The 21,033-nt window shown below is 45.3% G+C and overlaps 2 protein-coding genes across 6 annotated transcripts in view; both read left to right on the top strand.

The window, feature by feature from the left end:
• Positions 1–12,174, top strand: part of LOC108925730 (G protein-coupled receptor kinase 4) — a 54,212-nt gene extending 42,038 nt beyond the window's left edge. Inside the window, exons 6-16 of the mRNA XM_018737925.2 lie at positions 2,341–2,433; positions 2,846–2,909; positions 3,060–3,200; positions 5,679–5,869; positions 6,031–6,068; positions 6,459–6,548; positions 8,272–8,480; positions 9,757–9,894; positions 10,253–10,390; positions 11,491–11,622; positions 12,098–12,174. Coding sequence (XP_018593441.1) covers positions 2,341–2,433; positions 2,846–2,909; positions 3,060–3,200; positions 5,679–5,869; positions 6,031–6,068; positions 6,459–6,548; positions 8,272–8,480; positions 9,757–9,894; positions 10,253–10,390; positions 11,491–11,622; positions 12,098–12,151 — 1,288 coding nt within the window. The 3' untranslated portion in view covers positions 12,152–12,174. The remainder of the gene's footprint in view (positions 1–2,340; positions 2,434–2,845; positions 2,910–3,059; positions 3,201–5,678; positions 5,870–6,030; positions 6,069–6,458; positions 6,549–8,271; positions 8,481–9,756; positions 9,895–10,252; positions 10,391–11,490; positions 11,623–12,097) is intronic.
• A 5,153-nt stretch (positions 12,175–17,327) lies between these two features.
• htt (huntingtin) overlaps positions 17,328–21,033 on the top strand; it is a 39,998-nt gene continuing 36,292 nt past the window's right edge. For all 5 annotated transcript variants that reach the window (XM_029258854.1, XM_029258853.1, XM_029258852.1 and 2 more), the window contains exon 1: positions 17,328–17,662. In XM_029258854.1, the coding sequence (XP_029114687.1) occupies positions 17,565–17,662 (98 nt within the window). In that variant the 5' untranslated portion in view covers positions 17,328–17,564. The remainder of the gene's footprint in view (positions 17,663–21,033) is intronic.

Below are 21,033 nucleotides of genomic sequence, written 5' to 3'. Positions count from 1 at the left end.
CTTGAACTGCAGAACTGTGGTCTCTGCACCTACTCATTGTGAAGCGGGGTTTTAAATATGAAAATTGGGAGTCACAGTGAACAGGTGTTCGACTGCTGGATTCAGGTGTATTTGTTAAGGAGGCGAAGTAACAGCACGGTTGCCAGAAAGGTACAAGTGTTGGTGTTGAGTGCGTTGGTGTGCTTCCCCCTCACACCCCCCATCAGTTGATAAAGCTGGGCACTTACAAGCACAGTGTCACACCTTTATTGAAAGCACAGTGGTGAGGATCCTGTCCTGGGTCTTACATGTGTAGCTATTAGATTGCACAGTTACATCCTTTACTATTCCATACAGTACTCCTCGTGTTGCTTCTTTCTAAACGTGTGGTATCTGCTGCATGTGTGTATATTCGTGCTTGCCAAGAAGAGCCCAGATAAACAATTGTGATGCTCTCATAGCAGTCTTGAGTGAAAATAAAAACCTGCAACTTCTCACAATGTCCTCATGTAAATCTCTGTGTAAAGAGCAGAAGGGACGTTCACATTAAAGGAACGGGGAGGAGGGACGATACGATTAGGAGCAGGCGGCTCTCAGAGTCATCGTCCTTCGCTTTGGGGTTTGCCTTCATCGTCTGCTTCTCCTCGGGCCTCAATGCAGTGCAGAACCTGTTGTCGGTCAGTAAATTCCTTCTCTATTAGGTCCGAGACACAGAACAATTGCCTGTGTGGCCTGCTCCCTTGCCGTTGTCTGGCCCCGGGAGCAATCCGGTTCAAACCGTCCTTTTCCTGTGTTTGTTTATTATTTTATTCACCACTGTATGTTTTTGCTTGAATGGGTGAATGGCCTCTTTTTAACAGAGACCAGATGTTTGGTAGTACTTTGCACTGTACTGTGTAACCTTTTGCATATGTATGGGGAAGGGTGTATTTGACAGTGTATTCGTTCTGCCCTTCTTCCCATCGGTCACATTTACATTTGCATCTGTTCACTGATCACATGCTTTTCTCCAAAGCGATGCATTACATTAGCAGAAAGAGAGACGTAGATGCGGACACGTGATTCTTAAGTACAGTTAGTTACTTTCCAATGTATGAACCAATGTACATCACAGAAGTAGCTGCATAAAACTTTATCGGAATATCCACGATTCCTGATCACCATCCTAGTAATTTTTATTTTTTTTTGGAGATACAGATAGATATTTGCGTTACGTTACAGGAGTAGCTGCGTAAAGGTTTATCCGGGGATGATCTTAAAGTTATAGTGCATGAACATTTACACCTTATATGAACTTGAGAGATCAGGGGCGAAGTGAGTCTGAACAAAGTGAGGTTTAAGACCATTTTTAAATGTGGACAGAGAATCAGCAGTTCTGAATGAGAGGGGGAAGTCATTCCACCACAACGGAGCCAGAACCGGTGACGTTTCACAATTGGTCTGGGTTCGTTTGCACGGATTCAAAGAGTTTTGTATTCTTTATGCTCTGAAACTAGAAGAACTTTCTTTGAAGTTATGTACATTTATTCATTTATCCAATACTTTTTTCCAAAGTGACAAACAGAGATGAACTTGTATTTAGCTGATGCCTTTATCCAGGGTGACTGACAGTGTTAGATATACTACTCTTAACTGTATAAGGCAGTTGGCGGTGGAGTGGTTGGAGCTGCCGCATTTGGATTTAAAGGTTTCAGGCTCAAATCTCACCCCCAGCTGTGGTACCCTTAAGCAAGGTTTTTGTTGTTGATGCTATCGAGTCAAACCTGACCCATAACCACTGGCAAGGGAGGAACGGAATGGGGCTGTCAGTACCGTCTTCTGTATGTTGGAGGAGGGACACTCAGGGAGAAACACAGAACTGCCATGCCCCCTAGCAGGACTCGAGCCCATATCTGCCAAATAGCAAGGTACTGGTCAAACCCACTGCACCACACCCATTGGGGTGTGGTGACACAGCGGGTTTGGTTAGGTCTTGCTCTCTGGTGGGTCTGGGGTTCGAGTCCTGCTTGGGGTGCCTTGTGACGGACTGGCATCCTGTCCTGGGTGTGTCCCCTCCCCATTCAGCCTTATGCCCTGTGTTGCCGGGTTAGGCTCCGTCTTGCCACGACCCTCTACAGGACGAGCGGCTTCAGCCAGTGTGTGTTGGGGTTGAAGTATAAAGCGCCTCATCCCTTCAGAAACTTGGTGAAAATGACCACCAGCCTGTACCAAAACTTAAATATTTTTCAAACGCTCCACGTTCCTTTGCTCTCCCAAAAATTGTTGGCCTCCGACACTCGGTGATCTCCCGTCTCATGAGTTTGTTCGTTTGTTCCCAGTTTGCCGATGATCAACTACTCGTCTCTGTCCTTCGACCCGCAGGATTGTTTGTGAATACCTTAGTGGAGCGCCGTTTTCTGCCTACCAAGAGACAATGTATTTCTCTCGGTTTCTGCAGTGGAAGTGGCTGGAGAGGTAAGAGGCCCCCCCCACCACGAGCACATTCACCCTGTACTATACATGTGTCACATGTTCTGTAACGTGAACTCAGCACAGAAATGTTTCGTAAGTTGCAGTAAATAGACTATTTCTAGTAATCAGTGTAAAAGTCCCGTACATAGTTGTTTAATACAAACTTACTTTGGGCGAAGAGAAAGGCTCTTTGTGAAGCGGAACAGCTAGTACGATGGGCAGCCTTGCCTGGGGAAAATGAACCTCATCGGGTTATTTTCAGTTATTGATAGAACTTTCTCAGGCATTCAGTAACTGTACATGTGACTGCTCATTCAACGGGAGCCAAATATACTAATTAGTATCCATATCCATTTTGCACGTCCATTGGTTTCGCTCTGCAATCCATAATACTTCCATCATATTCATTTTTTAGGCAGCCCGTAACCAAAAATACCTTCAGACATTACAGAGTACTCGGAAAGGGTGGATTTGGAGAGGTAAGGTTCCGATCCGATCCCAGTGACATAAGATATATCCACAGATTGTACAGGAGATGTACTGTATAGTGCATGTGTGCTTAAGGAAAAAGTCTACTTCACCTTCCGCCAGCATGGGCTGCTAAAGACCCCTTTGCCTTCCCTCCACAGGTTTGCGCCTGCCAAGTCCGCGCCACCGGTAAGATGTACGCCTGTAAAAAGCTAGAAAAGAAACGAGTAAAGAAGAGAAAAGGTGAAGCCATGGCATTAAACGAAAAGCGCATTTTAGAAAAAGTTAACAGTAATTTTGTAGTAAGTACTATCTTCTTTTTTCTTCCCTTATTCCGACCTTCTCCAGTCACGTGGGTTGGTCAGCGTTGGTGGTGCCGATGCCCGTGAGGCTGCGCGGAGAGGGAAACGGCCCGCCGGGCCGTGGCAGCGGTAACCGGTGACCGGTACCCGGCCGTCCGTCAGCTCGGCTGGATGTGAGAGCGTTTGGCTCGTGAAGCGCGTCAGCCCGGCGATTTATCCAAGGCGTCCGTAACATCAAAAGCCGCGTTCTTCGGCATTCCGCGAGTCGGACAAATGTGGCGTGAAATTTCGATTTTTGTCGGCTCTCTTTTCAAGCCCCGCAGATGCTCGGCCAGAGAAAACTTATCTTGGCTCGAGGTCTTCATTTTTCTTAAGTGTGAGACAAGAAAATTGGCCGCCGTGTTTACTTAGCATTCTTGGAACGTTCCTTCGGCTGGATGTTTGCGTTAGCATTGTAATTACAGCCGCTCAAAGGCCTGTTTTCGTTTCCCGCCGTGTGTTTTCCTTCTGTGCTTATGTGCGGCGTCCGGTAAGAGGTCGCGCGGTGCACCTGCAGCCCGCCAGTTCGGGGCAAGTGCCGCACGTTAAAAAAATGGTCGTTCTTGCAGCGAAGCTCACCGGACATGAGCGGAACGCCTCGGGACCGCAGTCTTCAGCGAGACGGCCACCGCCGCACTGTCTCCCCGCAGGCCTTTCAGCGGCCGCCCACACGGGAACGCACCTCTCCCTCGCGCTGCGAATCCCTCTGCTGATCCTCTGCACCGTGCGACCCGTATGCTAATGACTCGAATTTAAATTCTCCGACTGTTGTTACTGTTCGCGTGCCCTCGAAGCAGACCCCCGTGCGGCGGCTCCGCTGCTCGGCCTGCGGCCGTTCTTCACGCGGTGCTTCACGTTCTGGCAGAGGCTCTGTTGCTTAGCAACCCTGACCAAACACCAGCAGTAGAAGAAGCAGTCAAGGGCTCTACAGCAAGCCCACTGCTTTTCCCTCCCCCACCTCACACTACTGCTGTGGCGTAGCGGTGAATTGTGGGTCCGAGGGCATCCTGGCGACCCTCTCTGTCAGAGCTCTGTGTGCTTCCATGGGAAAGTATTGGATAGGGGTGCGTTCAAACCCAACAATGCCGGCAAAAGCGCGTATTTGTTCGTTTAGCAGATGCTTTTCTTCGAGAGAACGTGCGGTGATTATGTTGCGGGATTTAGCTGACGCCTTCATCTAAGGTGACTTACACCGTTAGATACGCTGCTCTGAGCTCCAGACTGTCATTCGCACATCTATACACCATGTAACACATATGTGTACACACACCGAAGGCAGTTTAGAGTAATTAATTGACCCGAAACACATGCCTTTGCGCTGTGGAAGGAAGCCCAGGCGAAAATGTGTAAACTCTGCTTGGACTGAGTGAGCATCAAACCCACGTCCAGTTGTACCATATAGACACTGTGAGGCACTGTATCCACCCCCACAAAGTGCAGAGTGTTACACCAAGTTACAATTTGTATGTATATGTGAAAAATTAAAAAAAAATAATAATTAAAAATACAGCAGCACATTTAATTTAATTGCCTGTTTTTTTTTTTTGTTACGCCACATTATTTGTGCGAATCCCCACGTGGCACTTCGCTCCTCACGGTGTCTGCGAGAACAATTCTTCCACCTTCATCTACACTAATGGTTGTCATCAGTCTTTCTGGAACACGTTTGAAAGAGAAGGCTCTGTCATCAGAGCTGCGCAGCTCTTGCTCTCTGTGTTCGCCCTGCGCTCCGGGTTTCCCTGCGTGCCCCGACTCATTGAGTTCGGCGACCTGTCCGTCAGGCTTTGTGAAGAGTTGCTCCTGTGGGCACAGCAAGGCCTCTCCAAGAGCTGGCTTTCTGCTCTAGGGCCCTCGCATGTTTATAAGAAGTGCCCTTGACTGTAATGAGGCCAGGGTGACCCTGTACCACCTCCAGGAAAGGGGCCCAGGTCATCCCACACATGTGCACGTTCACTGGAGGGTGGCAGACACAGAGCGAGGGCATTACAGCCAAATGTGACAAAAAATAAGAAGCAGCTGGAAAACATTTTCGTGGTAACGGACTGTCTGTTATAATTAGACGGTGACTCTCATTTCAAGTTTCTGCTGCAGTCTTATCAGCGCATGAAACCATTATCCATGAGAGCTGTGTGTGTGTGTGTGTGTGTGTGTGTGTGTGTGTGCGTGTGTGTGTGCGTGCATGTGTGTGCGTCTTGCAAAAAATCTTTTTTACCATATGGATTTTATTATTCTCTCCACCTGATCTGACCTTCCCTCCAATGTGGTGATTTCAAACCGCTCCTCCGCAGTCCCTTCCCTTGAATGCACCGGCTCCAAATAACCTTGCATCAGTAACACCGATCTTATGGCTGTGGTATAAAGGTTGGATATACAATTTTTCTGTGTTGTACCGCAGCATTCCATCCTAACGAAGTGCTCTGTTCTCTTTTTCCATCACAGGTTAGTTTAGCATATGCCTATGAAACCAAGGATGCCCTGTGTCTAGTCCTAACCATAATGAATGGGGGAGATCTGAAGTTCCACATCTACAACATGGGAAACTCGGGCTTTGATGAGCAGCGGGCTATTTTTTATGCAGCAGAAATCTGCTGTGGCTTGGAGGACCTGCACCGGGAGAGAATTGTCTACAGGTACCAGGCTAACAGGCCCCGCCTCTGCAAGGGCATCTCACTGACGAACGTCTCCGTATTGCTCAACAGCGCCCCCCAGGAAAATGATCTCATTTTAAAAACAGCAAAAGAAATCACTGCTTGTTACCGCAAACTATACGCCTGTCTTTGCTTTCTTCCAGGGACTTAAAACCTGAAAACATCCTTTTAGATGACCGTGGTAAGTTTACTGTGTCTGTAATCTGTGACTGTTTGTATGAGCTCCAAAAATGAGGATCATAATGGAACCCAGCCCTAAAACTGCTTAATTCTGTTTTCTACTACAATCAATGTGCTTAGTATATTTTTATATTTGTAAAAGTTCATATAAAACGTATTGTTATAAATATATTGAAAATACGTAATGTTTTAAGTATTATCGCACTAAAATCCAGAAAATGTAAAAGGCATAGCTGGTCATGCTGTAACCGCTTAAGCATTGCGGTAACGTGACTGCTGAGCGGTGGAAAAAAAGGTTATGTGAATGTGTATCATATAGAGTGGGCAGGAAGGCTCACCGCTGCGTTGTAAAATGAGGATCCTTCCATCCTTCCCTCCGCTCCCTCCCCAGGTCACATCCGAATCTCTGACTTGGGGTTAGCGGTGCAAATCCCAGAAGGAGAGACGATACGAGGCAGGGTGGGCACCGTGGGCTACATGGGTGAGTGACCGTTGCCACATGTTTCCTTTTCCTGCCCCCCACCTGCAACACCTGCCTCCCCCAGCATTTCCGCCACAATGACATCAAAAGCGAAAAAGAGAAATGACATCACCGGAAGCCTTGCTTGCTCATCTTCGGGAGGCGATGACGACGAAAGGCGACTCGATACAACGGAATCGTTGGGGCTTCCGTGGCAAGAAGAGTTGGCCTCAGGAACCCAGCGACATGTGTTTCTTTGTGTGAAAATGCAGACTTGTTCACACATCTGTAGCTCACGTGAGGGGACAGCGCAGGCTGGGAACGCGGGAGATTTGGTCCGTTTCCAGGCTCGCCGCTAAATGGTCTCCCTGCTGTGGACCTGGAAATGGCTTCATTGTTCAGGTCTGTAATGAGGGCAAGGTCCCCGACAGAGACCCCCTGGGATGGCCGTCAGCTCGGCGCTGCGTGATCACACCCTGCGTGACACGCAGGTCTCCTCTCATCTGTTATGCTCTTGCGAACTGCCACATTTCCTGTAGAGCCACCCCTAATGTACTCGTGTTCAGTGCATTAAGCGTTAACCCATGGCCTGACTTGATGTTTATCTGCCGACAGTAATGCAAATGGGGAAAATCCTATGCAAAAGAGCTTTTATCAAAAAGCGTTATTGCAGCTGAAGGGTGTGTTCTGAGAACACCTTCTACCGTATGTTTTGCTTTATTAGTGCTCTTTTTATTGGTTTTGCGCTTGTTTGTTTTTTAAATGATATGGTTCAGCAGGTTGTTGACGACAATGCGGCTTTAATTTTTCCGTTAACCTGAATTGCTTTAGAAAAATATGTATCCGATTAAATCAGTTAAGTTCCTTTGTTTAAGGAACAAAAGGAATTGTCTTGGACATGAACTGACAACCTTTTCAGTTACGAGGTACTATACTGGTAATTCGTACCGGTACACTGGTAAACCGACGATTGTTTGGGTGTCTAGCGATGATTGTGTTTTGTTTACAAACTTTTTCTTTTGTGATCCCCTTCAATTTACTCTATTTTAGAATGGCTAGCAAGCAAAAAGTGACTATTCTGATGGTGCCCAAATGAAAAAGCAGAAGACAATAAACAATTTAGAAATAAAAGTGAAAATAAAAGTGCAGCATTAAAATATATTTATCATATTGCACTATGTATTATTATTCTACACACACACACACACACACACACATTTTCAGAACCGCTTGTCCCAAATGGCGTCGCGGGGAACCGGAGCCTAACCCGGCAATTGAGGGCGTAAGGCCGGAGGGGACACACCCAGGACAGGACGCCAGTCCGTCGCAAGGCACCCCAAGCGGGACTCGAACCCCAGACCCACCGGAGAGCAGGACCCACTGTGCCACCGCACCCCCATTATTGTTCTATATTAATATTATTCTAACTTTTAAAATAACAGTGCGTGAAAATAATGATGTGTGAGATAGCAAAAAGAAAGCAAAACGCTTCAAACTAGCACTCATGCATGTTAGTTGTTTATATATTCCTGTATGTAACATATAATACAGTATACATGGATTTTCAATCACCCCAAAAGTCAATTTGTGTCGAGGTTGTTGGAGCGGAATCTTGTCATAAGTCAAAGACTACTTGTACATGTTACTGACTACTTCGAAAGATGTGGAGTTTGGATTGTCAACCAAGGCAGTGGTTTCCCATCTCCCACATGGTCCAATGAGAGTCTCTGTCATTGCCTGGCAGCTCCGGAGGTGATTCAGAATGAGAGCTACACCTTCAGCCCAGACTGGTGGGGCTTGGGCTGCCTCATCTTCGAGATGATCCAAGGCCAGTCGCCCTTCCGCCGGCGCAAGGAGCGTGTCAAACGCGAGGAGGTGGACCGCCGTGTACGTGAAGACCAGGAGGAATACTCAGACAAGTTCTCCGAGGAGGCCAAGGACATTTGTAGGCTGGTGAGTATTATAGCCTCTTCCACTGGAGGTGACCTGGACCTCCTATTCCCCTGGATCTCCAGTGGTTTCTCAGCATGCCTTTGCCAAGCCAAACTTCTGAGCACTCTTGTACCAATGTGCAGCCAAAGTTTTACCCCCCATCTGAACCTGTTACTGTGAGAATAACACCTATTGATTAAGCACAGGGCAAAACGATTGATGGTGCAAGTTGGCAAAAAGTCCAAAGTATATGTGGAGTCTTTGCCGTAGAATCCCAAGGTAAAATACTCAAAAACACGCTACTGGAGGACCTTTTGGGAGATCAGGTTCCAGGATGGTGTTTGATTGCCGTGAGCAAAACTGCACTGCATCAGTACCTCTTACTATACAGGTTAAGGTGTTTCGTGGTCTGCTGAATGGTCTCATGATGAGCGAATGATGCTCTTTCAACCTTCTTTGCTAATATTAGACAGTACAAACAGTATCAGCCCTGTCTCTTGAGATGCCGTTTTGCCTAAGATGACTTGAAATGATTAAGCACTCTGTTGGTAAAGCTGGAATGGAACATTTTGACCTCGGTTTTGCAGAAGCCAAACACTCCCATGATAGATATCAGTTTAGAAGAAATTGCCTGAGGACAATGAGACGTTCAGAAATAAGCAATTTTTATTTAAACCTTTCCTTTTAATGAAAACGTTATTTGTTAAATGTTGTATAACAAGCAATTCATGTACCAATATAAAATATATTCTGGAACGGGTTACATCACAGGGTTTTTTTCGTCCGAATATTGAGTGAAGAATGGGTGTGTTTTGTAAAAGTAATCCCTATTGGGTTTTTTGAGTTTTGCCCTTTAAGGGCAACAGAGCCTGGTCACATTTTTAACAAAAAATGCACTAAAATCTTGTTGATTGATGCCATTATTAACACACTGTGGCTTTTCATTTGCACTTTACTGCTTTGTAGTGGCTCACAGTTTACTTTAAGGACAAAACGCTCACAGACAAGTTCATCTTCTTTCACAATACTTATGGTTGGATAGATTGTGTTAATATTAGTGTGTGCTGAAGGTCATTTGAAAGCTGGATTTTAAAACATGATCCAAACAACTGGAAGATGCATCGGATACGTTGCAGTCGGTGTTTTGTTGCGAAGGTTTCGTAAAATACGTGATGCTGTAGGTAAGCAAAGTAATGACGCAGTAAAGAATGCAGGCAGCTAGGGTTGGTCTTAGAGGTGTGGCTCTGACTTCGAGGGATACCCAGGCCCTGTTCATGGTTCGCATGCCGTCTTGCAGCTGCTAGCTAAAGACCCGAAAGAGAGGCTAGGCTGCCAGGGCCGGGGGGCGGTCGAGGTGAAGCAGCACCCCATCTTTCGCAACATCAACTTCAAGAGACTTGAGGCCAACATGCTGGACCCACCCTTCATCCCTGACGTGAGTGTCCGCCTCCTCTCCTCCTCACCCGTTCTCACCACCCGCTGACCTGCCAACTCTTTAGTGGCTCTCACAGAATGGTCCTTGTAATCCCTTTCGTGAAAGCATGAAATAAAAATAAATACAGCTCTAAAAAGAGCTCTCCACCCTCACGAAGAGAGAATGATAATATACACACGCAGCCCGTAAAGTAAAACAGTGCAGGTTCACTCTGGAACTCTTTTAACGGTCGTCTTTCGGTGCACCTTCTTGTGGTGTCCGTCCGCTACGCCCCGCTGCTACACTCAGTCTGTGGTGTGGTCACCGTGGCAACGCCCCCAACCTTCATTTCCAATCAGCCGTTCTGTCTCTCCTTCAGCCGCGGGCAGTCTACTGCAAGGATGTCCTGGACATCGAACAGTTCTCCACTGTCAAAGGAGTGAACCTGGACCCCACAGATGACGACTTCTACCACAAGTTTGTCACAGGAAGTGTCTCCATCCCCTGGCAGAATGAGGTACTGCATCTTCCAGGGAAACGCAGTTAAATAAACCACTTAAATACGGTGTGTCCCGGATTCCTGAATGTTGCGGGGGATACTTCCTGTAAATCCAAACAGTATGATAACACTGATGAAGTTATTATGCTCAGTCCTACTTACAACCAACTATGTATTTACTTAGCCTCATATCGTCCCGCACGAACACACTTAATTTTTGTCACTGTACAGATGGAAATAACAATAAGCATTTTACTAGAATATTCACAGTAGCCTAGCATCTGAGGCTACTTCTTGTAATAGTGTTTTTTCTTTATTTTTTTTTTAAATCACAGAGGAATGTCTCATGTCCCACAGGGGGCCATGCAGCTGAGCGAGCAGAAAGTACGCAGAGCAGGCTTGCGACTGGCTGGACAACGTTCGTTGTGTTACAGTGGCACAGGCGTTGTCTGTGATTGCAGTTTATAATAAGGAGAAATAGTTGAAAACCCAATCTAGTGTAAAAGACATCTTAAGAGGAGGGGCTATAAAGGACAGTTTCGGGAGGTTTGTGGAAAAGCCAGAGATCCGTTATGGCTGTATTTTACATAGATTCACTGTGTTCATTAGCTTAGTGGGTGTATTTGCTCTCGCTGCTTTGTGCAGATCCTTGAAGCTCCTCTTGGAGACAAGTAAAATATAAGTTAATATTCAGTTTTATTTTCTTCTTTGTGATTTAGTCTTCTGTGATGGCCTGGCATGCTGTCAAGGGTATACCCTCCTGCCTTGTGGCTTTTGTTACCAGGGTAGGCTCCAGGCCACCATGACTGCGAATCAGACAAACGGTGACAGTGAACAAATGAATGACGTAGATTCCTCTTACTGACTGATCTTACCACACTAACCCTAACCCAGCATCTCTGCACCCTATGTGTTTTCTATCAACCGCTGTATTTAGCTTTTGTAGCTAATTAGCCCAGGGTCTTTAGTGGAATCGCAGCCTTTTTAGTTCCTATTCTGAAGACGTGAGAAACGGTAAAGAGTTTTCTGGTCTGAAGGACCGCTGCTGGTGGAGCCACACCTCTGTGTGATTTTGGAGGTTAATGATATGGCCTCTGGGACGGCTCTTTTCTTGACAGATGATCGAGATGGAGTGCTTCAAAGAGATCAACGTTTATGAGACGGACGGTGCCCTGTGCCCTGACTTGGACGTGAACAGACCGAACCCCCCGCCAAAGAGAGGCTTCTTCTACAGGCTCTTCAGGAGAGAGGCAAGTTCTGCCCTATGTGGGACACGTTCACGGCGGGAACCCTCAGTGCACCTGAAAAGCATTCCAGCAGTGGCTGATGTGTGCCATTAGATCACACTTGCAGCCAGAGTTTCAAGAACTTCTATTTCCCTAATTCCAGGACTAATGAAATATAATACATTATTATTAGCAGTAGTAATAGTAGTAGTAGTAAAACTTTACTCAGCCTCTGCTTTTAGCCAAACTCATTTACATGTTTACCTTCTAGCTGATTATTTTAATACACCAATTCATTTCGGGGTCCCGCAGCAACCTTAACCTTACAGCTCTATGCCCTTCACTACACCACGCTTCCAGCTGCCACTAGTGTGTTAGGGTAAGGTCAGATGGGGGAAAGCTGCCGTGTCCAAACTCTAAGTACAGTAGCTCCGATCCACAGAAGGTGGACCGGAGTCTCCCTCGGAGGGCCAGTAATTACACTTTTCCCTGTTCTCAGGTCTGCTTTAAGAGTGGCTACAGCGACGAGGAGGAGGAGCCCTCCAGACTTTAAACCACTCTGTCCGCCAAAAGATCGCAATCTTAACAAAATGAATGTGTTACTGTATTTATGAACTGTATCAAAAATGTATTATAATTAAAGAAAAAATATGACTTTAAAGATTTTGTACATTTGTACTTGAATTATGTCTAGATGTATATTTTCACTAAAGGTTGTATTGTACAAAAAGCCATATAAGTACCACTTGAATGCATACATTGTTTTTTCCCTTTGGAATGAGTATGAAAATGTGTATTTAAGGATTGTTTTTAAAGCACAGTATGATATCTGTCTTATTTTTTTAAGTAGCATAGGGCTTAATGTTTAATGTTGAGTTATTTTTTTGGTTTTGGACAAAAAAATGTTAGCACACACCCTTTGCCAGTGTATAGCTGCAAGACCTTTAAATGCAGCGGTCTGACACAGTCTAGATGATGTGAAAGGTACGCTCCAGAACAAGAGGAGGACCAGGCGTGATTGGGCCTTCACTGTACGGAATGTTCCAGCAACTGAGGAAAAGATCGTAACCTGGCAACCGCTTCAGTTTTGCCATGATAGAGAATTGTCCCCTAAATGCAGCTGATAAGCAAAGTTTATATGACTTTGCTGTACATCCCCGACACCAATCACATGCTGGATTTAGGGTGGCCGTTCACTCCATCTGAAGGAGGACACGTTGAGGCGGGATTTTTGGATCCTCCTATAGAATGCGGGCCTATAAAGCATCAGTTAATGTTCACATCTTTGCTGATATGACCGAATAGACCAGTTGTGTTCAGAAAAGATGGGATGAAATTTTTTCCTAGAGATTAACTGAGAAGCCTTCAGCAAAATCTTTTTTTTGCATTTTTATTTGTTTTTTTCCCTCTTTATTCACAACTAGTTAGCCACTTAATTTTACCCTTAGAAGTGTGACTCCCAGGCAAATGCAGGCCCAGCCCCTGATATCTTCCAAAGTGTGAGCTGTGAGCCACGTACTTCCTTTCACTCCACGGGCAGCAGAATTCAGCTGACTATGTAAGACACTTTCAAGACAGTGCTATTTTACCGATTTCATCCAAATCCAGTAGGCACGATGGTGACTATAAGGTTCTTTGTGAGCTCAAGGGTGAACAGGACCCAGCTATCTCATCCATCCAAGGGATCATGGATATCGGATCACTTTGTGTTGCCTGGGCCTTCTCACCTTAGAGCCTTTAGCAAGGGCTCAATCACTGCATAATGCATTAAAGGTCAGTTTCAAAATCCTGTCCCAGCTCAAAGTGTCCAAAGTCAAACTGGAGGCAGTGGCCACCCTAACTGGTTTCCCTAGTAGTTATTTAGAGGAAAGGCTTAACAATGGGTCAGCTGAACACCTGTCCTTGGCGCTGTTGGGTCCATCGGGAGAGGTTCTTTTCAGTTCAGTTGAGAAAGTTGCTAGGGGTCCTGTTTTTTTTTTCAATCTTCACATGCGAGTGCCAATATACGTCATTTTTGATAATTACCCCGTAATTATTCTGTCCTTTTTTGTGTTTTCTTTTTCTAAAGAAGCGTGCTTCGTGATGTGAGCTGTTAACATTATGCTTGTTGCTAACAAATTAGAAAACCAAGTCTGTTAAATCTGGGAGTAGTGTGTACTGGTTTCGTAGTTATCCGTAGTGGTCAATGAATTACATTCCAGTATGTTATGATAAGATTAGAAATACAGTACAGATGACAAGGTGCCTGATTTTTTTCCCTGTTCATTTTGGTGAGCAACTCGGTGTACCCATGCCTTAAGCAATGGTAATAACTGATCCTGATGTAAAACGTTCCTAAACACTCCTTCGGAGACCACTGTCTTACACACAGCCAACACCTGTCAGAAGAAAAAATAAGGCTGGCCTTAGCATTTTTCAATAGTTTACTTTTTTTAAAGACTAGGGAAAATATAAAATCTGAATGGACTTTTAGAAGAAAACAAGTCTGTATGTACATAGTATAATTAAATGTATTTAGTGCTAGACAGGACTCTAGATTTTGCATCGTTGTGCGTGTTTTAAGTATCATTGCACACATACAGCCGGCCACACACAATGCTATTGTGTCTGTAGCGCTAAGCCAATAAGCTGGTTAGCATGTGTGTGTAGCTAACTTGTAGGTCTACATGGCTTGTTAACATTCATTCAATTTGTACAGTTTCCGGTGAGCCACGCTGTCTGTCTCTTTTCCGAGTCCCAAATCTTTACACGCACCACCCTCGCCTGGCGGTGTTTGGGACAAAGGCCATTGGCTATTTCCTGAATGAATGGGAAACAGAATTTTGCTGCAAAGAAATAGCCAAATCTGCCATTTCTGTTAAGATTACACTTGCCGTCACTTTTACCCTTCCGTCCCAGTAACTTGTACTTGTTAGCACGACGAGCTCTGTCCCCTCTCTATTTCTCATTCTCTGTCGGGGATTGCTTAGAGCATAGAATTCATCCTAACCCTGCTGCAATGGATTAACGCAGTAGATACTCCATGTTGGCATGTTGCACAGTATTTTAATTCCTAACCCGTTGAAAAGCAGTGCTGCCATTTGCAGTAAATGTGTCTGATTGTCAGAGATGCTCCTGCCATTCATGTACCAAAGGGATATCTCTGTAGTATGTACTCAGAGCTGGGTACATGTATTTATATAAATCCGCTTAAGTGTAGATCGCAGTATCGTTTCACTTGTGCTTTGTCATACTAGCGTAGCATCATCTAGGCGAGAAGCTAATGCTTTTCATGTGATTGGGAGTCGCACATTAGCAGGATGTGCTGTTTTGTTCCGCTGTCTTGTAGTTCCCGGAGCCTTTTCACGGAGTGTGAAAGGCCTACCTTTAATGCTGTGAAAACACCTGCAATATCTACCTATTGTACACTGGCAGATGTGTCACTGTAATGCTTTTTTGAGCAGTTCAGGAAGAGACAGTGGATTTGAATTTGTTCTCTTTTCACTAGTGCATTTTGTTTGTATTTAAGAACACAAATGTTAGCTTTCTCCGGAACTCTGAAAGCCACACATCCTCTTGTAAACCTGTTAAAAACCGAGAGTTAACCCAAAACTGAGGACTGTCTGAAAAGACGTATAATCCTTTGCCTCCCTTTACAGTCACACTTGTTTCAATGCATAATTTTGTGTACCAGTTGAACTGCTCTTTGCGTGTGTTGAAATTGTGGAGTTCTTGTCTGTGTAACTTGGGAACTGTTTCTGTTTGGTTTAGTAATGGGCTCTGGGTTTAGGTCAATGCTCTACATGTACGTATGAATGCACGGGTCACACATTGTCTCTTTCCTTTGTGAACAGGCAAAAGACCTGAAAGTACTTTTAAAGGAACAAACGGTTACTTGACAATGCAAGGTTGTCCTCAACACCCCCAAGGGAATGTACCATGATGTAACAGAGTTTTAGCCATGATTATTGTCTCTTTATTAGCGTGTTTTTGTAGTATCACAGACACAACTGAAGACGCTTCCGGGGCTGAAATGTTTTGAAAGTAGTTGAACACACAAGCACTCAAACTACCGTAGGCTGGTTTCAACACACCTGGTAACTTCAGCAGAAAACATTTTGATTTACGTCAGAACTAAGATTTAATGCGATGAGTTTTTCTAGACATGGTGAACGTCTAATTAAGCAGCTGATAAAATTACATAACAGCATTCACAAGCATTGTTTAGCAATCAGCAGATTAATACGCATTTTATGAGTGACATGTATGCTTATAAATGTTAATGAATGACTGTGTAAGCCTTTGTGTCTTGTGAAGCACTAAAGTCATTATGTATGTGTACATAAAATCTCATGTAAGAAGTGTCTTTTCTAAGAGATCAGAGTAGGAAATCTGTTTTGATCTGTTGCAAAAATTATCAAAATGAGTTGGATAATTTCTTTATTTTTATAGTTGATGTTAAACCAAGACGTTGGCCTTGACCTGAGTGCCAATTCACTTTTCTTTTTTGTGCTCTTCTCTGAATAATGGGCTTATTGTAGGGGCAGTTTCCATCACATGTCCCCCTACTTGCTGATGAGGAATTAAAGAAAAAAGTTTGAATGTCTGAAAAAAGTGCATTTTAATGCCTGTTTTGAAACATTTTACTAATCAAGCATGTACTGATAATAACCTTCAGGTTTCTTGTTTGTAAATGACATTCCGGTGCCAATGTATCGGATGGATCGGATGCCGCCTTTATTAACTCCAGGTGACCGATTTTGTAGGTGTACAGTCATGTCTTTCAACCACTGCAGTCAATGTAATTCTTGTACAAGTTCGATCACTGGGTGTTGTACCATATCTGACATTTGTATTTATGAAATAAAACACTGCCGTTTGTATAAAAGATGATGTCTTTATTACTGGATCTACTCATCGAGTGTGTTCTGTAATTATTTTGAGCATTTTATTTACTTCTTACAACACCAAATACAATAACTGTCTTCACAAATGCCCACAAAATGCAGCAACATGTTAATAATAATAATAATAATAATAATAATAATGAATTGCATCTCACTTTCAATAAGGCCTTAGAAATTACATTTATATCTATTCATTTAGCAGATATTTCTTTCACAGCAAAATGTATGCAGTAAAATCCAGGAATTAAATGTCCTTGTTTTTGGCCTTATTAATGTTTACACGGTCAGTCATTCCAAAAGAACACTATCCCAGAATTTACCTGGCGAAACTGAAATGGTACATTTTTTTTGCTGGTATAAGTGATGCTCACAGTCTGTCTTTGGTGACCAGACAACGCTAAAGCAGCCTCGTCATTCATGATCAGAGGAACAAGAAGGACCGTAAAATAAATCTGGCGTACGCTAATTTAGCTGCATCTGATTTGGCCATTGCAATTGCCGACACATTAAATGCACCACTTTCTCAAGGCATTTGGTTACATGCAACTTTAACAACGTGCTGTATTATTCAGATCAGTACAACTTTCCTCCTGCACGCAATCTGCTTGTTATTGTTAAAACTCAACTGTAGTGGATTAGCAGAGAAGGGCTCATTGGCCCAGACCACCATCACGCTCCCCAGCAGACTCCCGGGTCACATGATTTCTGGGATGCGAGGCTTCGAAGTAAATACGGGACTCTTTTGCGCTACGAGGACGCTCCCGGCAGCCCATTGGTCAGCACCGCTGACAATCAAACCGAGGTCTCCTCTGAGTGGCTCTCGCCGTGCCGTCCGCCCTCGGAGCTGTCAGAGCGCCCACTTCCTCGGGAGGTCGACGGGATGTATCAAAGATGGCTCGCGGAACTGGACGTAGCTCGAACTGCGTCCCATTCATTTGAGCGCGGCGCCGCGGACACCAAGAAGGACCCGCGGTGACGGGAGCGAGGGCTGCGGGCCGGGAGACTCTCGCTCGCTTCGGCACGTTGGCCTGCTTTGGTTTCCGACGCGCTGCTGCGGCGTAAACATTGGTGCCCGCTAAAATGGCCACCCTGGAGAAGCTGTACAGGGCCTTCGACTCGCTCCGGACGCTGCAGCAGCAGCAGGGGCCGCCGTCAGCCGAGGAGCTCGCGCAGAGGCAGTGAGTATCGCGCGGCGCCGCAGCCGCGTCTTCGTGATCCGGCCGCCGGGGCTCCGTGGCGACGTGGTCGTGGAGCGGCTCGACCGCGCTGTGCGCTCGCGGCGCTCCGCCGGACCGGTCCCGCGCGCGTCTCGTGCGTCTCGTGTCGTGATCCCGCTCCGCTCCTCCTCGGTCCTCCCGATACTTCACGCAAGTTGTTGAAGTTCGGCGAAGGACAGCAGTGCAACAGTATTCCTCAGTTATACTTGTCGTCGAAGTTGTTGTACCTCGTAGATAAAATAACATGATGATGATGCGCTCACACGTGGAGGGACAGCCGACCCGACAGGTTGTACAGGTGCCGGGCAGTACGAGCGGTGCTGCTCTGCTCTGGCTGTTGTGTTGGGGACCGTGCGGGACACCTGTGTGACACGTGTCCCCTGTTGTGCGGTGTCCCACTTCTCTAAATAAACGTGTGTGCGTTCATCATCACGTCGCCCGTTCGTTCCCACAGTGAGTAAAGGCGCGGATCGGTGTGTCCGTTTCACACCTGAACCCGTGACATGAAACCCGTGTGACTGCGAAGGCTGCGCAGCCCGTCTGCAAAGCAGCCAATAATTATCAAGTGCTTAGAATCATAATGTGCCTTAAATGTACACCCCCGCGGGCATTTGGGCTCTGGTATTAATACTTTCTAAATTATTCGTTATTAATTTCTAATTAATACATTCTAAGCAATTTGATTTAGATGGAGTTCCTGTATTCCTGGTAAGAACCTGGAATAACCTTAACAGGTTGTGGACCCTGTTGAGGATGTATATTATTACTTATGATAATAAGTGTTAGCGTAAGTTTTTTTTACTAAGTCGCAACACTGTCTGGGACTCTGTGCCTGTCTTGACAGGGATCAGTACAATCAAGCTTGAAAAATTATAAAAATAAATGCCTGGCTGACGAAAAAAAAGACGGCGACACCGGTGCTCCGTAGGTTTTACTCTGCCGCCTCTACGCTCCGATTTATGTTTCTCGAATCTTTCTGGTTATGCAAATGTCAGTCCGCGTTTATCAAAATATTGTTCTGTGGCCTTGGTTCAGCCGCACGCCATGTATGTAAAATTATCCCTGAAGGTGGCCCGGGGACCTCGGCTCGGGTTTTAAGCCGTTTCCAGGCAAGGCCAAGTTGAGGTCCGAAGAGAGCTGCTAGTGATGACTTACTTTCTGTCTTGCTGGTGTAGAGCTGAATGCTTGCGGGGACAGCTGTTAGTCTAGTGCCTAGAGCTGCTGCCTTTAGGCCCGAAGGTCTTAGGTTCAAATCCCATCTCTGTCTGTAGTACCCTTGAGTAAGGTACTTACTCTAAATTGCTCTAGGGAGAAAATTACCCAGCGGTAAAAATGGGTAAATAATTATAAGTAGCTTAACACTGTAAGTCACTTTGGAGAAAAGCACCAGCTTAATGGATATATGTAAAAGTAGGGCTGCTAGGTGTTGTTAACTATAGCAGAAGACGGGGCTTTCAGTGGGGTTTATTAGGATTGTATGAAAATCTGGTGTTTAACTTGCTGTTTCCATTGCAATTTAGTATTTGTAACAAGTTCCTAGACCAGGTGTGTAAGTTTTTATATCACAACACCTTCCCATGGTTTTATCGCTCCTCCTTAAGGGCATATGTAATATAAACTTCCTCTGAATGGTCTTTGCAGTGCAGTGGTACTTCAGTAAGTAACACAAATGGCTTCAATATTCACATCTACAGTCTAACTGCAAAAATTGCAGTAATTATCCAAATTGAGTCATTCGCGAATTTTCTTTTAGCAAAAGTCTGGGTACGCCGAGCCCTTCGGCAGCTGAGTTAAACCCCGAGCGCAAGCGCTGTTTTCAGAGAAGGCATCACCAAAATGACATTCTTTGCAAACTCATATAACACTGTATAATATAGAGGGATGGAAAAAAAAGTTCAGTTTTTGTAGATTGTATTTTGGAACGAGGAAGTAAGTGGAAAAATAGCAACAAAAAGATTGTGGCCTTCGTTCGTCGGGGCCGCGGGAGAAAAGACAGGTTCTGCCACCCAGAACGGTTTCATCTGCCCGCATCCACACGTCTCGTCGAAATGGGCCCCGAGTGTCACAGACGCCCAGAACCGAGATCAGGCTGCTTAAAAACAGCAGAGCCCACCCGTGTTCCAAGTGTCTTCCCAGCAGTCTTGAGCCCTAGGGTCCACGCTGACTCTGCCTATCGACGCTCTCTTGCATCACTTCTTTTTCTCTGGACTTCTGCTAAGCAGGTGTCTCCTGTGCAGCACCATCGGTGGGTTTTCTGGCCGTCACCGCCCCCTGTAACCCATTCGATGGGGGCAGAATTGTGCTAACATTCCTGTGTACTCGTACTCCCGTGCTTGCGTTTCGAAACGCGTAAGGAGCAACAAAGGAAAAAAAAATCTCTGACCTGTGTCTATAAATGTTGTTAGCAATTCTTAGAATTTGAACATTTTCATAGATGCATGACTTCTATTATGGTTTGTGGTGTTGAATCAGTACTTTTTTTTTTTTTTTTTTTTTTTTTTTTTTTCCCCCTGTTTCATATTTTTTTAAAAAGTTTTATTTTTGACTGATTTCTTCAAACCGCTCCTCAACAAATAGTTCATGTTTGTAGCTAAGAGGTGATGATTCATAATGGCAGATGTAATTTTCGGGTCATGGAAGAAGGTGTGGGCAAAACGGCAGGCCACCTGCCTCATACTGCTGTAGGTCTGCGGCACATTTTAGGGGAGACTGGATGGGTGCAGTGGCTCAGCAGCCTGACATTACATCACCACACACGTTAAAAGCCCTCCGGGGCTGTCTTTTGTGCTGACGTGACTGCTGTCTGCCACTGTTTCAGTGTCAGTGGAAGAAGAAACAAAAATAATTATGTAAGGTTACTTATAGAAGTCCTGCTTTGTGAGAGGTGCCAGTTTGCCAGATATTGTTGTAAATGATGCCTGTTAATTAAAACAGTCTAGTGTATAATTGCCTTGATCTTATGCATGAGGCTCTAAAATGTGATCTCGATGTTGTTAACCTGGAAGATGCTTAGCAGCCCCCCCCCCCCCCATAGCAGTGCTATGGGAAGAGGTCAAAGCACCATGTGTGCACCTGTGACCAAAGCTGTCCGCGGCCCTGGAGGCCTGTGACCTGCGCCGCAGGAAGCTGCTTACAGCCATGGCAAGATCACGCTACAGGCGCCCGGCGCATTAAAAACATGTGCGCTGCCAGCTTGTCTTGACTGACATCAGGGAATAGGCACCAAAAGATTATGGAAATAGAGGTACAGAGCAGTAATGGAATGAAAATGCAAAAAAAGGTGGGTGATGAAATATTTCCGACTGACACATCAGTGCTGCTGTCATCCCACA

Source organism: Scleropages formosus, chromosome 16 (genome assembly GCF_900964775.1).
Source record: "Scleropages formosus chromosome 16, fSclFor1.1, whole genome shotgun sequence".
In the NCBI taxonomy this organism is placed as follows: domain Eukaryota; kingdom Metazoa; phylum Chordata; class Actinopteri; order Osteoglossiformes; family Osteoglossidae; genus Scleropages; species Scleropages formosus.
Note: the sequence above shows the minus strand (reverse complement) of the source record. Positions and strands in the feature narration are given on the sequence as shown.